Source organism: Labrus bergylta, chromosome 12, assembly GCF_963930695.1.
Source record: "Labrus bergylta chromosome 12, fLabBer1.1, whole genome shotgun sequence".
NCBI lineage: Eukaryota > Metazoa > Chordata > Actinopteri > Labriformes > Labridae > Labrus > Labrus bergylta.
In genome coordinates, this window is record NC_089206.1 from 23,762,741 (window position 1) to 23,781,323 (window position 18,583).

At 40.9% G+C, this 18,583-nt stretch overlaps 1 protein-coding gene across 4 annotated transcripts in view; it reads right to left on the minus strand.

The window, feature by feature from the left end:
• prex1 (phosphatidylinositol-3,4,5-trisphosphate-dependent Rac exchange factor 1) overlaps nt 1–18,583 on the minus strand; it is a 100,622-nt gene that overhangs the window by 33,312 nt on the left and 48,727 nt on the right. For all 4 annotated transcript variants that reach the window (XM_029277761.2, XM_020635936.3, XM_020635937.3 and 1 more), the window contains exons 10-16: nt 18,048–18,195; nt 13,363–13,463; nt 10,160–10,263; nt 8,926–8,975; nt 5,659–5,734; nt 5,193–5,265; nt 1,283–1,428 (exon numbers count right to left, since the gene is read on the minus strand). In XM_029277761.2, the coding sequence (XP_029133594.1) occupies nt 1,283–1,428; nt 5,193–5,265; nt 5,659–5,734; nt 8,926–8,975; nt 10,160–10,263; nt 13,363–13,463; nt 18,048–18,195 (698 nt within the window). The remainder of the gene's footprint in view (nt 1–1,282; nt 1,429–5,192; nt 5,266–5,658; nt 5,735–8,925; nt 8,976–10,159; nt 10,264–13,362; nt 13,464–18,047; nt 18,196–18,583) is intronic.

Below are 18,583 nucleotides of genomic sequence, written 5' to 3' on the forward strand. Positions count from 1 at the left end.
GTCATTTAGGACTCATTCAAGTGTCCTGTTAAAGTCATTTATAGCACCCTCTCTGGGCGGTCATATACACAAATTGTCCACACGTCATCACAGTTTCAATCAGGCAGCAGTTTATGATTTTCATCGTGTGTCAGGTGTCTCCTAATGATGTGTTTTTTGCCTCTCATTTTCTATTCCCCAGTGAGGGCGGTGCTTCATTAGAAGCTGTCATCACCAAACACTTAAGCCTGCTTCCATTAGGTAAGCTTCTGGGGCTTCTTCTTCCTCCTGCACCACTCTGATAAGATGCAGATCTCCGCTGTTAGTTTAGAGGAGATGGCTGTGGTAAATAAAGAGTTCCTGCACTTTACTTCAGTAATAGCCACGAGGAATGATTAGTTCTGCTAATCAAGAAGAAAAAGCACTAAATGTGAGTTTTAACATGCGGCTCAGCATTATACTGCTGGTCCACTTCAACAGCAATCATTTCTACCTCTTACTACAACCTACTTTCCTTCCTTCAGTCTGTGCACTAAAATTAGACGTTGCCATCTCTCTGTTCAGATGCGTATGAGTGTGTAGTGTTTCTGACAATAAACTGCCACCACTCATTGTTTAATATCTCCCAGGCGGTACAGTCGATTAGATTTCCATGAGACAACGCTCATTAAGATTCACACTGATCAGAGCTAATTCAAAAGGTGTTTACAGCCATCAGAGTATCTTTAGCTCCCATGAGAGGAACAGATTTTTTTCCCCCTGCCAGTATCAAGATTGTGATTATATTTAGTTGGAAAAAGGAACGCACATCAGTCGAATCAAAGTGGAGGGAAGGAAATAGGCTATACCAGTATGTATAGCCATGTTATATAACAACTATTTATCACACACACACACACACACACACACGCGCGCAGTACTCTGAATGCATCTACTTGAATGGAAGAGCGATACATCCCCAGATTAATGCAGATAAATCTGATCTTTTTTCGGCCTTTTCATTCATCCACATTCATCCATTTATAGTCACTGTGAAAAGTGATTTCTTTCTTCGGGTAAGACCCTTGAGAAGAAGAGATGCTAGTATCACCATGAAGTTAATTAAAAGATCTTTGTGGCATATTGAGAGCACTTGCCTCAGGGAAAGCCTTCAATGTTTTCCTAATTATCCTTTTTTTTTCTCTCCTGAAATTACGATTGTGAGTCTGGCACTGTGACAAAAAGCATCTGTGTGACCATGTTAACGCGTGAGAGAATGTATAAATGCATGCGTTTATGTGTTTTGTTTGCGAGCCAGCCTCACCACCAAAGACTTGGCCAAGATGTTTTCAATGAGTTTGAAGTCGTTGCGCTGGAGCTGCTTGCTCTTGGTGCTGGTTCCCTCGATTTCCTCGTCCGCATAGAAACGGAAGAACTGGGACTCGTCTTTGAACTCGCTCTTCTCCAAGACTGAGGAAGGAAAAAAACACAAGCAGAGCTTTTAAGTCAGAAAGCCGCAGCAAGAAAGTTATTTTGGCACAAATAGCACTGGACCACATCGCACGCTTTTTGTTCAAAGTTGTGCATGAAAAAAGTTAAGTTAAGTGGTGCTAATGTGAGGGCATAAACAGGCGCTCAACATTGACTTTGACCATTTTAACAATAGCCTTAAGTTGTGTTTGTGCTCATTGTTGTGGCAAACAGACTGAAATATTCTACCTTTTAATATGAAAAATGGTGACATGTTTGCAGGTCGTCTGTACCTTCAAAGACATGTGGACATACATTACTGTTTTTAGAGCAGAATCCAAAGAAAAAGAAAATGTGTGGACCTCTTCACACAAACAAGCCAATGGTTAATTAGCTCATTAGCTAATGATGCTAACAAGAACATCTGGAGCCAAATGACATCTGCGTCGTGGCCAGATGTGATTTGTCCAGGGCCCGGAAGGATTCTCCAGAGGACACAAGAAACCGTCTGCCGTGTGTGTGTTTGTGTGGATTTAGATACCACACTGTTGGGCTGAGCCTCACTCAAACACATGAGGCTCCTCAGACAGGTGAGGATGCTTCTCTAGTTGGAGCAGTTTAAAACAAAACAAAAAAGCTTTTTTTGAATTAAAGATTTGACCATTTGGCTCTTTTTGCTTTATTTTTATGCAACACTGAATGATTGCCTCGGATTTTCTGCATCTTCTCTTTAAGGTAGAATATGAAATAATTAATAGCCAATCATAGTTTGTTGATTTTGGGGTGGCCAATCAGATTTTAAGGGGGGCCCATGTCCATCTGGACACGCCCATGGCAACAGATGAAAATACCCAAGTGTGCCTGAATCGTCATGATATCCACTGTAACCTTAATAAGTCGACAACTTGCACTGACAACTTAGTTTGTGCCAAAGTGTTGATGTGATGAAAGGATTCAGACTAAAGTCATGATGGCTTCATATTCTACTGTGCTGGAAAATATCAAAAACGTATTGATCTGTTTGTGTCCCTTATGAATTTTTTTTTCTTACACTGGTTCCAAAACATAAACACGTTCACAGACATCAAAGTGAGAATCCTAATCCTGCAGATGTTTGAATCTGTTGTTCCACTGTAAAGCGGGGACTGTAAAGGCAACACTGAAAGAAACCCAACTGTTCAGAGATCTGAAGAGAATCTGGCACCCTCAGGTGAAGCTCTCTCTCTCTCTCTCTCTCTCTCTCTCTCTCTCTCTCTCTCTCTCTCTCTCTCTCTCTCTCTCTCTCTCTCTCTCTCTCTCTCTCTCTCTCTCTCTCTCTCTCTCTCTCTCTCTCTCTCTCTCTCTCTCTCTCTCTCTCTCTCTCTCTCTCTCATCTCTCTCTCTCTCTCTCTCTCTCTCTCTCTCTCTCTCTCTCTCCACGCTGGCCTTACGCCAACCTAAACAGATCCTGACCGTGAGGCACTTCCCCTGAGTCACGGAGGGTGTGGCCACATAATGGAGGGAGTGCTGCTCCGGAAACTGTCACACCACCATAAACCACAAGTAGTTACAATTTATACAATTTATCTATGTATGCATGACATACAATATGAGGCCCTGGCGCAGTTAAAGAGGAATAACTATTTCACACTAACCAGGTCTTTAAAGTATTTGATGACACTTAATACTAAATAAACATATGTCTAAAAAACTGATCCCCTCAAGGCAGGTTTTGTCTCAGAGAGCAAGTTTTGTATTGATTTACACGGCTGTTAATTCCAATGACAAGTAAATTGTGGTGACAGGGTTAATTTGATCCTGATAACTTATAGTGCTTGACATTCGATATATATGATTAAATGGATGAAGACAGTTTGGATTTGGAGTCAATTAAAGTCTGACTCCTAAAGAGGAGCACTGGAGGAAATGTAGATCTGGTGTTGTACTTTATATGTTGCGTAGCAGATTGTGCATGACGCACAGAGAGACAGAGAGTCAAAGCAGACAAGGACACAAAAATAACAAGTTTAAGAGGACCAGGTGAAGTGAAGCAGATGTGCTGAGTAAGGAGTAAAAAAACAGATGAGAGAGAGAGAGAGAGAGACTTGAGGAGAGGTGAGGAGTGCAGACAGGCTGTGAGGACGAGGTCAGGACCCTGAAGAAGGGCGACGAGAGGGAGAGGTAAAAGAGGACAGGTGAGACTCCCTCCAACAGATGGTAGAGGAGGGAGGAATGTGTTTGTCTGAGGGCCAGTGGGGACGGTGAGAAGTGAAAGGAAAGACACAGGCGGACTGACAGAGAGAGAGAGAGTGTGTGTGTGTAAATCAATGCCAAAAGCCAACACTTCACACAGCATTTACACCATGTTTGTACGCTTGTAATCAATTTTGACATTTAAACATAGATAATGTACACATTGTGATTCATGACTGGTGCTTGTAGTGCACTGATTGCTACAAGTTGTCAACAAACAGCCTGTGATATAAAGCCTGTGTGCTAATGTAAATAGGACGAATGTAGTTTGCTGCTGGGATGACCCTGCAGAGGTTTTTTTAAAGGAGTTTTAGGATATTAGAGGAGGATCAAACTTTGGTGGGGTGATAAAACGATCTTGAAACTGGATCTTGAAAATAATTATTTCAATAACGATGATACATTTTGGCAATTTTATCTAACAGCCTTTCATGCAGTAATTATATCTGCAACAGCCAGTCAGTCTGCAGTTTATAAGACTGCTTGTAAACCTACGTCTTCTACATGAAATAATTGTTTGCTGAGTCATGAAATAAACAGTGGAGGTGAAATTAAGCTTTAGCACAAGTTCAGTCAGAAATAACTTCGCAGTCTAAGTTGTTGATTATTTCCCATTAATCGTTTTCTTGCATGCGCCCTCACACTCCCTGATGTCATCTCCTGAGGCCATCATTTGAAAATCAGCTGCGTCATCAGCTGGTCTCGTTCATCCTATGGCAGCCGTTACCAAACTTTAGAAAACCTTGGCCAAATTGAAATTTGACGACATATTTAAGTCTGTTATTATCTAAAAAACACACAAAAAAATCTATTTGAAAGCAGACCTACATCAACAGAGTACCAATAAATAATCAATTAATTGAAATTCACAATTTTCAAAGAAACAAACTTGTGTGAATATTAAAATGCCTCTGACTGCACTGTATGGTGTGTTTAACTTCAGTACTCAAACACCAACTATTGTTTTTTTAGTGGTTTTAACATTACCCATAATACACTTGGCCGATGGAGGTTCAATTTTAGGCCTTAACCAGTAGTCATGGTTCGGTGCACTGACCCAGACACCAGTGTAGCTAAGCCAAACAGCTCTGGTTAGGGTACACTGCTAATGCTGTTTACATTCAACATATCTGGGCTAGAACCGAAGCCGCTCCACTACAATGTGGTCAGTGAGGCTAAAGAGGCTTGGCTGGACCAGGTGTGCAAATTTAGGATACTTTTTTTAAAACCTATGACAGCATTACAGACCAGAGGATTCAATTATTTTGTGGTTAGAGGCCAAATTTAGGATGAGGTAATCCAGCAGCTCAGAAAAAGAAGAGAGAAATAAAGTCATAAAAGAACAGCGTTGATTCAATTTAAAGAGAAGGTGTTCCTGAAAAATAAACTTTAAATAATAAGAGACTGTCCAAGGATGACGCCCCATGATGCATGTGTTGCATATGTTTCAGATTGCTTCCTCACACATCCTTCATGCTTGTGTGTGTGTGTGTGTGTGTGTGTGTGTGTGTGTGACAAAGAATTGAACTGACCGTGGTGCATGAAGCCATTGTTGCAGAGCCCCACGCCCAGCGTCACAGCGTCCTCTCGGGTCGAGCAGTCTCCCTGGGAAACCAAATCAGTGACGCACAACAGTCGGTCAGTTACATTGCCTGTTTACACCTTCCTCACAGAGAGCAGACTGCAGCACAGCTGGCCTGAGTTATCTGAGTGACGATGATGATTTGTGAGCCTGCACACGTTAATAATATGTGCATGATAAACACAATGAGAGATGAGGAGACTGATGTCCTTGTCTGCGCTCCTCAAAGTCATTGTACTGTGACAAATGTCTGAAACGTGTTTTTGCTAATTAATTAAAAAAAACATCGAAAAAGTTGTCTTCCCTGATAGGCTTAAGCAGTTATGACAGGTATTATCATTACACACGACCTTGGTACCTTGTGCAGTATTACGTATTTCTGGATTAAGAGAAAGGATGACAGACGTGGATTTTACCTGCAGAAGTAGCCAGTCTACCAGTTTGCTGGCAGGCACCACAGATTTAAAGGTTTTCAGATGATGGTCTCTGTCCCTAAGGAAGAACAAAAAGAGGTTTCAGAAAAGTCATTTTCATACATTCAGATAGTAGGTTGCATGAAAAACATAGATAACAGTTAGTGATGATCTCCCATGTTACAAGTCTTTGAATGTAATTTTTTGTGTGATTTTTCAGGTTTATTTTCAGTGTTTACAGTCAACTGATGCATGGTCTCCTGTAATGTGTTAAACAGGCAGAGACAGCCACTGTCCATTACTTCTGCTGGTGTTTACATGTACCAGGATGCATTGTGCTCAAACAGTAGCAGCTTAAAATAACTGCACACTGTCCATAGAATTGTCTTGCATTCATATTTTGGGATATTATTTTTGCCTGTTTTGTAGCGTAGCCATAGCTAGTTTGCAATAAAAGCGTATGTGAAGACTTAAAATGCCAGCTGAGGGGCGCCAGTAGCTTAGTGGTTAGTGCAGGCGCCCCATGTACAGAGGGGTATAGTCCTCAAAGCGGGCGGCCTAGGTTCGAATCAGATCTATGATTCCTTTCCCACCTAATTCTCCACTCTCTCTCTCTCTCTCTCTCTTTCTGACTCTTTCCACCAACAAAAAGTGCAGGCATTTCATACATAAAACGTAATAATATACGTAGGTAATGCAGCAACTTAACGTCTCGACATAAACCATGTGAATGTAAAAAGCTGTTTCTTATTATGCTAAAACTTATCTAAAAATGTCAAGGTTGAAAATCAGACAAACTTCCTGTAAAGCATCTCTTAAATGACCGATTCAACTCAACAACAACCATCAATAGTGTCTGTTGTGTTTGAATAAAGCAAAAACGGGGCGCAGATGGTCTAGAAGTTCGGTCGTGCCCGATGTACGGAGGCTATAGTCCTCCTAGTGGGCAGCTCGGGTTCAAGTCCGACCTGTGGCTCCTTGCCTTTATTACCAAATAAATGATATCTTGAAACTTAAAAAAGCGAAAACTGAATATCTTAAATTAGAGAAAAAGATTATTATCAGAAAGTTTTCTCCAGGACAAAGTCTGTTGTTATCTGCAGGTAATACAACAACAACTACATGTGTTACAGGCAGATTGTTATTCTACAGTTTTAGAAATCATGACAGGAAAACAAAACAAATGACAAAAAGTCATTTCCCTTCTCAATAATAACTCTCTAAACGTTTGTAAAAATCACACAAAGAAGGCCTGGTAGCACAACCTGCACACCCTGTTAACACCGAGTAAGGACGTGTGGTTGGTTGTGCAACTCAGTGGGTGTATCACAGCTCATTAAACAAACAGTGTTCTTTTTGCTTCAATTTGTCAATGCTATGAGTAAGACACGGGCTTTATTTGAACCACCCATTTTGTAAACTGAGATTTTCAGAATGACAGCCAAATATATAATCTGTTGCTGACTGAAAGTGCTCTGATGAATAAATATGAAAAAAATCTCCTGAGCTACTTCCAGACATGACGTGCTGATCACAGAGTCTCTACTTTATTCAATAGAGTATGACGTCTGCAGCAGTCTCATTATTGATTTTATTGGGCTTATATCTAATTCATCATATGTTATTATTCTTGCATTTTAATGTTACGAAACAAGGGGCTACTTTGTCACTCAAGTTCAATAAAACAGAGGCAGGGGCGATCATATTTATGATTCATAAAATACAACGCATGCATCACTCATAAAGTGTAATGAATGGCTGCCACATACAATGCCAATTTAGTGATGGATTAAAAAAGGCCAGGGCTGTATTACATAATATCTGGCAGGCAGCAGAGGGTTTTGCTTTGTATGTTAATAGGATTTGTGCCCGGACCAAAAGCTCTTTGTTTGCTCCGATGGCAACCCCGGCACTTCAATCAGCGAGTGACTGATGGAGGGAGAGATAGAGGGATGAAGGGGGAAGAGCATGAAAGGAGGGGCTGCAGTGGCCTGAGTGTGCGTGTGTGTGTGTGTGTGTGTGTGTGTGTGTGTGTGTGTGTGTGTGTGTGTGTGTGTGTGTGTGTGTGTGTGTGTGTGTGTGTGTGTGGGGAGTCCGAAGGCGATGACGATGTGTGTTTCTGTCGCTTCTGCACGAATTCCTGCTTTCATTCTGACTCTTGGAAGTTCTGATGTAAAAACATTTCTATAAAGTGAGATCACTCCATGGCCCTAATGTCACTATCAGTCTTATTATTTAGATTTTAAGGTAGAATTAAGCCCTTAAATGACACGTCGGTTCAAGGTTAAAGGGTCAAGAAAGAGAATTTAAATATCTTAGTTTTAAAGGAACAGTTAAGGACTAATGTTCACAGGGTTGTGCTTTTTCCTTTGATGACACATTCAGGGTGGGAAGCTTAACCTTTGTTATAAAGCTGTACTGCTGTTTTCAATGTTTGCTAACCTTGTAATTAAACCAGGCATAATGTGACAAAACCTCGTCTATACAGCAAAACTTTAGCTTTCCCTTTGTGAGGACACTGAAAAGACAGTTAGTATAGAACATTTGGAGAAACTTATGTGTTACCAAATATGTTGTTTTGAGTTTAAATATGGCCCCATCATGCATCCAGAGTTTCACTATCTCTTGTAGGTTTCCAGTTCCTGATCCATCATGAAGCAGTGCATTGATAACAAATTGTCAGATTCTCAGAGATGGTTTCTGTGTGTGTGTGTGTGTGTGTGTGTGTGTGTGTGTGTGTGTGTGTGTGTGTGTACTGGACAAAGTAGTTTCATATTGCAGAGTACGTGTTGTGCATCTGTAAGCAGTAAAGTTGGACAGAGTGTCTCCGTTGATGTCTGAAAGCAGGGAGTGCATTAACTAAGGAATAAAAAGAAAAGGAGATTGATGAGGTTGAAAATGCTGCTGTCATCATCTGAACTTCTTCTTCTTCACTCGTGTATCAAGTATCCACTAAGATAAATTCACTTAAACCACAACACTGCTGAGATGAAGGAACAAATGCTCATGATATGTAGATCTCCTTAATCCTTTAAAAGCTACCTTTTTATAAACCTCGCTTAATGAAAACCTGGCAGACTGAACTGAGAAGACGTAAACCTGCAGCACCTCCAGAACTGGTATGAGAGGAAAGTGTGACTGTTAGTTCAGTGATTACAGAAAGGGTGACGCGGGCCAATGTGAAGCCCTAATGAATATGCATGTGTGCACCTGGAGAGCAGAAACATTAGCATACTGTAAAAGGGGGGGGGGGGGGGGGCAGGTACTTACTTGATGACAGGCGTGTGGAGGCTGTGGAGACGGCAGTACAGCCTGACGCCCTGAAAGAGAAGAAAAGCAGAGCGGCTTGAGTCATAGGAGGAACACACCTTGAGTAAACAAGAACAAGCATGGCTTCAGGACAAGATGTTTGACTGCTGACTGTGAAAGGAGCTTCCCCCCCCCCCTCCTCCCCCGGGGCAACATTTTAGGAGAATCATTCCAAAGCCATTATCTCTAAACGAGGCCTTGGAAAGAGATGGAGATGTAAACCAACACAAACAACCTTCATGTCCTTTTTTTCTTTAAATTTACTCTCTGATTGAGCTTGCTATTTAAAGGCTTCAGAGGATTATGGAGTAAATGTAGACACAAGTCGTTCAGGCTTATATGAATGTATTTTAAAAACTAAATTTTTTAACAGATTAAAAACAAAAATATCTAAAGGTTCCAGGGGTGCGTACAGAGGGGTGGCATCGGCCCCCTTTGAAGTCTGATTGGCCACCCCAGAATCCAAATCTATGATTGGCTATTTACCTAAACAGAGGCGCCACTTATTAAAATTAAAATGATGATTATTCAAACATTCAAATAGATTGTTCTTATTATTATTCTTTATGTTAGTATGTTCAGTGTAAATAAACCCTTTGCATACTTTGCTTTTTACATAAAAATTCCTAACAAAAACTTAACTAGCAATTAACTAACTTGCTAATAAATATTTTTTTGCAAGTTAGAAAGCTCACAAGAGTTAGCATGCAGTTTTCTGACTTTAAATTGTGACATAAACATTTTTGTTTTTGAGCCGCTAAGGAATCCAGCTTAGAAGAGTCATATGTGGCCAAATTGTGTTACCTATAAGTACATCTCAATGTGGGGATAAGAAAGGGTAAAATGTTTAAAAACCACAGGCGTGTGTTTGCCCACAAACTTCATGAATTAGTCGGTGCCCCAGGTGGGCGACTCTAGTCAAAAAAAAGTCTGGACACGCCCCTGAATGGTACTTTGAAAAATTATGATACAAAGTTTTTAAAGTCAAGAAAATGAGGTGAGGTTTGTCAAGTGAAGAAGAAATGACGGCGTAGAAATGATACACGACTTGCGCAAAACATATTTTACACATGATTCACCTTAAATCTGAAGTTAACGAGCTCAGACTTGTGACGCTGGTGTCTGTAAAGACGTTGTTTCTCTTTTTCATATGAAACACAAAATAAATATTTAGAAGAAGCTTGGTTACAGCTACCTTAGACATGATGTCCTCCATCTCACTGCGGGCCTTGTAGGTGCCGTCGTCGTAGCGGAATCGGTACAACACCTGCTCGTTCTTGAACTGGTGTTTGTCTGACACTGAAACACAAACAGAAAAACACCAAAGTGTCACCTGAGCGTCACTCCTGTTGTGATCAATCTTCAGGTATGATCTTTAGTGTTTACATTAGTAATATAAGCCTCGATGTTCATTACTCCTGCCTCGTGTAAATGCTTTGAAAGGCTATCACTTCCACTTGAGAGGGCTCTCAGATACACTCACTTTAAATCTTCAAGGTTACCTGTACCGTATGTTTGAGTCCTGGCTCAAGACTTAAAGTTAATCTTCTTTTTTCTGCGAGAGTGAATTTACTCTGGAACTGTTCGCCAGAGGAACTGACTCATGCACGGTCAGTTTCATCTTTTAAATCCCTTCTAAAAGCAGACTTTTATGTGATTTACTCCCCACACACTCCAGTTCAGGAGTTTGGACTCATTGAAGGGTTATTGTATAACCTCCCTCTTCCTTTTATTACTCTTAACTCTGATATTTATAGGTGTCATCTGTTCTCTATTTGTTTCTCTGTTTGTTGATTTTGTTTTTTTACAATTCTACGATTCATCTAGCAGACACTTTTATCAGGAGCGAGGAACATCAGACAGTAAGTTAAACACAGGCGAAGATCTCGAGAGGAGGAAGCAACGTCAGGAAGTAAAAACAAGCAGCTTTAAGTCTGATAGGACACAAAGGTTGCAGACAGGAAGTGACCAAAGGCAGAGCAATTTTTTATAATTAAAGGTAAAAGTAATATATTGTCATCAACAACTACATCAACAGCTTTAGGTATCAAAACTATCCTAATTATCATAATCATCATCATCTTCAATATCAGAGAGTGTGTAGATGTTCAGTAAAATGATGGGTCTTTCATGAACACCTACGTTTAGTTTCTGACTCAGATATTACCAATCCTTTCATTATTTGGATTTGTTTTTTACTTTCTTGATGCATTTGAATTTGAGGGAATAAAAGGTTAAACATTTTTTTAAAGTTCTATACAAATGAAGTTATTATTTTGATTGTTAAAACCTTAACAGCTGAAGAAAAGATCCAGACTGTAGCTGAATTTAGTCAACATCTATCTCATTCTGTCACACCAAGGATCCATCAGAGGAGTACTTACTGTACATAAGGATGAAATGTGGTTCAGCAGATATGATCTCTGAACATAAACATGCACCAATACAGAAGCCTTCAGAGGACATGCATTCATACATTCCATTTGTCTCAGTTTTCCTGTGATAAATAATCGGAGCTTTTTATCTCGTTATCTTGGGAAGTATTCCATAACTACCGTCGTTTTCTCAACATCTTGAGTACTTAACTTGTTTTCATGGAAAAAACCAGGGTTGTTATTTCGAGATAAAGACATACATAAGTTGAGATCTTCAGTAAACAACTGGACATTTCGCGTCATCACAGGAAAACAGAGTAAAATTAAATGTGAGAACACATGTCCCTTTAGGGCTTCCATACAGAAACAGAAACATCTTAATGTTTGTTGTCAGAAGTAAAACTCCATGCATGCACATTTCATCATGCTTGGACAAAATCACTTTTGTTTTAAGTGTCAATGAACTGTTATATGCATTTCATCTGCGGTTGTTATTGTGTAAGAACAGAGAAGAGACTAACAGCTCAATGTTAAAGTTATTGGGGGAAACCCTGCGGTCGTGTGTTACAGTCTGTGTTGAGTGAGTCATGACATTCAAACTCTCAACACAACGGACAGCTGCCAATTCTCATTAAATCTCTCAGCTCACATTAATAAACAAAACATGTTCTTATTGATAATGAATCCAACAAAAACACAGAAAAGGACTAATACATACAGAAACAGATGTCTGTTGGAGAAGCTTGCAGTGAAATGTGCCAAACAGAGGCAGTTTGGTTTCACCACAACACGTTGGCATGGGCTCAAACAAGCTGCTGGTTTCTCTCAGTCTAGACTTAAAATGCTCTCGTAAATTCAAAACGGCACCACACAATCAGCCATTGTAAACTGTCAAATGTGGAATTCAAAATATTTTGAACGATAATTGAATTATTGTGATGGGGTGAGGTGATTGCTTTGGGAAAATTGCAAACATTCAAGTAGGAACTGGTGTCTTGTAGAGGCTCAAACATGCACAGCTGACTGAATAAAGTTTGTATTGTGTGCTATAAAACTCATGTGGTCGACTGTCTTGCTTTTTATGTTGCTTTTTTTTGGAGAGTACAGTGAGCAGGGAAAGATGGACAGCTTTAAGTGACCTGTCTGTCACATTTGATTCATGTGTCTGATTTCTTGTTTTTACCTGGTGTCACCTGCATTTTGCCTGCAGACCTCAAGCCTCTCCATTTCACCCACAATGCCTCATTGGTGTCCCACAGAGCCCAGCATGTCACCATTGTAACGGTTTGTGGTTGTACCCGACACTGACGGAGGATTTCAGGGGATTTTCCACACGTTTTAAAGGTATGTGAATGGTGCATTTCTGCAAATTCTCCCTGACAGGTTGGTGTCTATAAATCATGACAGTGGTTAGCGTTTACTTTGTACCCGAGCCCCTTCAGCGACACTTTTGATAACTGTGTTCATGCATTATTTATATGCGTTTGTGTTTGTGTGTGTGTGTGTGTGTGTGTGTGTGTGTGTGTGTGTGTGTGTGTGTGTGTGTGTGTGTGTGTGTGTGTGTGTGTGTGTGTGTGTGTGTGTGTGTGTGTGTGTGATTTCTTAATGCATTATTCAGGTTAGTGGACGAGTGTGAATGTCACACTCAGGAGAAAATCAGGAGAAAGGAAATGATGCAAGACACATTTCCAGCATCATCATCCCAAACAGATCATGGTGGTTTCTACCCTAAATTGTCTCCCCGATTGGAAGTGAGGGATAATTCATAACAACAATGAGTCAAATAATGACAGAAGGATAATGTGAATCAGATGGAAAAGAGAAAAACAAGGCAAAGACCAGAGGATGTGCTGACTAAACAAAGTTAAAAACAGACAAACAACATGACAATGGGAGCTGCAGAGAGCCTCAGCCAACGTATAAGGGATTAGAAAATGATGGAGGTTTCACAAAGAGAGAGAGAGAGTGTGGGAATTAGAGTCAGGGGGGTGGGGGGGAACTAAAGGATTCTGTTGTGTCTCACCGTGGTGAATGATGCCATTTTCCAGCAAGGCTTGTCCCAGGTTGACTCCTTCGTCAGGTTTGCTGATCTCTCCGCTCTCTATCAGCCATGACACAAATTCACTGGAAACAAAAAAGACAAAGAAGAAAAAGATGAGGACCGCTTTCTTAGGGTCTTATCGCTGAAAATGTCACCATCTTTGCCACGGAGTAAGGTTGCAATGAAATAAGTAATGGTCATGGTAAAAATAACTGTTATCAGTAAATGTCATGTTTTTACAGTTTCCTGAAGCCACTCACTGAGGGCTTTGAAATGTATGTGGCAAAAAAACTAAATGGATATTTAAGATTTTGGTGTGCTGTGCTGAAATACTTTCAATTCTTTTTTGAGGGCTGAGGGCGAGCGTGTTTTTTGATTTACTTTGTGGAATCAAGGTGGCCAATAAAGTTTCATGCCACACCACTGGACACACCCCTGCTAAAGAGAGCTAGATATCATTGACAATATGAGTCTGCAATTTTTCAGCCAGAATTATTATGACTTCAAAAGAAGAGTATGTTGGGGTGCTGATTTAGCTCAGTTTAGCTAACAGGTCGCAGGTTCAGTGGCGATTAGAGTCTGTTGGGGCCCTAGGCAAAAATTAAATGGGGACCCCTCCAACAAGCATTTATCACTAGTTTCCCAATGCTTACTTGTCTTCCTCTTTACAGATAATTCCTCTTCATTTTCTCTTGGTGACTTTCATTGACAAATGTTGGTTTTCAAATTTAAAATTCATGCCACGCTTAGCAGGGCAAGGAGAGCGAGTACTGTCAGATGGGACCCCCTTAGGGAGGTATCCCACTGTCATTGCAAAATTTGCACATTTTGAGCCACTGCTGAGGTTTAGACTGTGTCGGGCCTTGGGGCCCCCCTAATGGCATGGGGCCCCAGGCAGTTGCCTGCCTTGCCTGTTGACAAACAGCACCTCTGTGCAGGATCATGACTCTGTTTGGTGCATGTACTCCCCCACTCTCTCTATAGCCGTCCAGTCAAAGCAGAGTTTGACCCTTTCAGTTCCATGTGACAAAACAAGTGAAATACAACCACTCTGAAGCTGATCTGGCCTTCATGTTCACCACTGAGACCCGTGTGTAATACAACATGTTAACACCCTGCAAGCCTCTCTGAGTAACGCAGTCGGTCAGTATGACATTTAAAAATGTTCACAGTAGTTTGATTAATCACGGGCACAGAGGAGAAGTTTTGTAGAAAATTCAGCTTCCATCTCATCCTTTTGTCTGTGCGCTGAACAAATGTTTGAAGAAGCAAATTGCATTCTCCTCCTCTACCTGATTATCTGGGGAAGTGATTCCACTCAGCAGTCAGAAATACAAACAGTGACTGGGAGAGAGACGGTGTCTGTGAGTGTGTTGGTGTGTGTGTATTCATAAATTCTGAGAGTGAATATTTTGGCATGGAAATTATTTTGAAGCTCCTGTGTTAGAAATATGTGTAGATGTGCTGTCAGGAAGGAATGAAGGAAATGTTAAAGAGTGTTTGCGTCATGGCTAAGCATGCGTAAATGTCAAGCATGTGCATGTGCGTGTGTGTGTGTGTGTGTGTGTGTGTGTGTCAGTTTAATTTTGGACACAAATCTGTTGTTGAAATTAATATGATGTGTAGTAATAGTGAAGAAGGTGTATGTGTCGGTGAGAAGAGAGAGAGTGAAATTGATACACACACACACACACACACACACACACACACACACACACACACACACACACACACACACACACACACACACACACACACACACACACACACACACACACACACACACACACACACACACACACACACACACACACACACACACACACACACACACACACACACACACACACACACACGAAATCAACATTCTTGACAGTTCTGAAATGAAATAAAATGACATGATACGGTTGCCACTGTACACATATCTAAATTTTAAAAAAGTTTTCGGATTTTGTAGGATTTCACAGAATGTGTTTGACCTGTGATTTGTCCACTAACCTCACAGCTACGGCACGTACTGACACTGCTGTGGTTCACTTCATAAAATTCTCCAGGGATGAAAATGCATTTTAGCTCCATTTTCCTTTGTGTTCTGCGTTGTTTGAAAAAAATGTGCACCAACAGCACACAAGTAATGTATTTCTATTTCTCATACATTTACGCTGTAGAAACAGTACCAGCTCAACATCTAAACAGGATGAATGGGAGGCCTGGAAATGGGACACAGCTTGAGTGTTTTCCCCTCGCAGGATAAGAAAATATAATGAAAACTTAAAGCTAGTGGAACAGAGTCCAAACAAGAACTGGAGCAGGAGGATTTGTCTTAAGACTCGACCGTTGAAAGCACATTTTATACAAACAAACGATGCGAGCCAAGCACTAAAGTTGCAATCACAAAAAGTAAAGCATGTTACCACCGACTATCTTCCAAAGTTGAAAGCCGACAGATGATGGAATAAGATGGGATAATGCTATCAAGACAGCAGGGTGCTATCAAACGGGCAGTCAGCATCTCTGTTTAATGTAATAAGCACTCAAACTGTGCATGCTGCTAATTTCATCAGAGAGATAAATGCAGAGCTAATGCAGGTAGCACTCATCGGCAGGAAATGACCGAGAGATCCAGGGAGGAACGCTGGTAGAAGTGGAAAACAGAGTGAGAGATAGAGACGGACAGACAACACTTTAACATGGCCGACTCCAAGAAGAGCGAGTGACGGAAAACTGAGTGTCAGAGGAGAGTTTCCTCAGCCATAGCTAACCTAGCTAACCTTGAATTTTCCACCTAATTTACCTAAACTTGTCTGTATATAAGAACCGGGGGAAAGTTGATGTATTGATGGAAGTATGTCAGACTCCTCTACAGTTGGTGGAAATTCTAGTTCAGCTAGTTACTACTGGACCATCTTCACGATGGCCTAAAGAGCTCAACAGTTACCGCCCACTTTTCAGGCGGCTGGGGTTCCGCAAGTAAATTACTTACATTTCAGAAAGTCTTTATATCAATGTTTTTAATCCTGGAACCAAGCCAAGTAGCTTACAGAATACTCGCGACTATAAAAAATGTGATTCTGCAAAAAATAACTCCGATGGGAAATGGAGAAAAAGCCTAAAGTATAAGACTGTGAATAATTTTTTCCAGGAGTGAAAGACCAACGATCGTTTGCGATTCCAACAACAATATTTTATTGCGCTTCTTTTGGAACGTACACGGACCTTCATCATACATTTATCTTTATCGTAGTGTTTTTACTGTTTAAAGATTTATATTTTAGGCTTTTTCAGCCTTTATTGTAGAGATAGGAGAGTGGAAAGAGTTGGACAGAGAGAGTGGGGAACGACATGCAGAAAAGGAGCAGTCGGACCCGAACACGGGTTGGCCACCCCGAGGAACACATCCCCAGCACATGCAGTGCCTGCCCCAACCACTTGGCCACCAGCGCCCCTGTGTTTGTATTGTTAATAATAATAATGTTGTAATATATTGTAGTTTGTCTGTGTCAAACTTTAGTGGTAGAAACCGACAGCCGAAGTTCATAGGGGTAGTAAATAACAAGGAGCTTCGCCAATCAGACGTAGCTATAAAACTCTCGGATTCTGGGTCGTGTAGTTTTCCCCCCTGAGATCTTGAATAAATCATGTTTTTCTTTAAACAAGGTTGCTATCATACACACTTCTCTTCTACAGGAGCATAGACCCTCGTTTCACACTCAGGTAGCTCGTGGTAATGACATTATGGGGAATAATCAAATCAGTTATGTAGAAAACAAATGGTATTTTTACATGTTTTAACATGTCATGCTCTGACACGGATATGCAGTACTGCTGATTGTTCCTTCGAAGGTCTCAGAATCCAGACGGCTAATGAGGCACATTTGAATGGAAAAGAAAACCACCCAGTCCAGGACTTCAAACGATACCACCAAGGTGGAACCTGTCTCCCAGAAACACCATTACATCTTTGAGCAACTCATTACATTTAATTCTTGGCAATGGCTTAATAGTGTTATTGTTCATTTCATTTACTTAAAATAACATCTACAGATAGGAGGTGCATTTAATGATTTGTAATATACAGGGAAGCCATGCTGGTAGTGTTCCAGTCGTTAATGGTCACTCCCTGGTTTCTCTTTAAAAGCCAAACCATCACTCGACTTTAAAGTCTTTTTCTATTTTTTTTTAATCTTTTCAAGCCAGTGCTTGGAAGAATCTTAATTGCTGCTCAGGATCTCTGGTGTGTATGTAGAGACTCTGAGGGAAATTTAAGCTAGTCTCTCATTCTCCATTCATTGCATTGAAACATCAAGGGCACTGAGGGGACGGGCTTGTTGCAGAGCTTCAGCTAAAGGTCCTCCGCTAATGAAAGTCTGGGAGTGAGATTGTGTGCTCACTGGTATTAGTGTGTGAGCAGCAACTGGGTCCTTTCTGTGACCTGTTAGAAGAGGCTATGAGGGGGGCTCATTACAGACCAGAGTATGAGGGGATAAAACTGTTTAGGCACTCTGCCAGGACTTGAGTGGACTGGATGGCAGCTCTTTGAAAACTTGCTGATCTTACATAACAACTATTTGTAAAGATCTCCTTGTGAACGACACAGCAATTGCAGTCACATTCTTGGGAGCCGAAGAACGCAGGCAATGAGAAAGCAAAAAAAAATAGCAACTCACTTTCCCATGAAGCACTTGGGAACAATACTGAGCTTCCGGCGTCTATCCTTAATGAGGTGTCGACTCTTGGTCATCATCATGTGGTAGAGCTTCTCGCCCTTCTCGGCAATCATCACATAAGCATCTCGTTCCATTCCCAGTTTGAGACCTTAAAACACAAAAGAGAAAAATGGAGCATAAGAGGGTTTGTCACCATTAATATCAATAGACAGCCTGATTTTGCCAAGTAGGACATGTTCCTGCACCAGCATCCCACAATGTGATCCTGGACAAACGTTGCAAACAACAATTCACAGTCATATGAATTCTCCATTGTGATCCTCTTTACTTTTTCCTAAATTTCTATTGGTTAGATTCAATCCCCTCTAAAACTGAGAACCTACCCAGAGCTAGGGTTATATGAGCTCCTGCAGGGTTGGGGACTTAGCTTGCCAACTAGATATGCAAGTAAACAAGTAAGCTTGCCAATTACCGACAATATTGTTCACTTGCATTAAAGGAGAAAAATGACACTATACGCTTTAAAATCCAAGAAT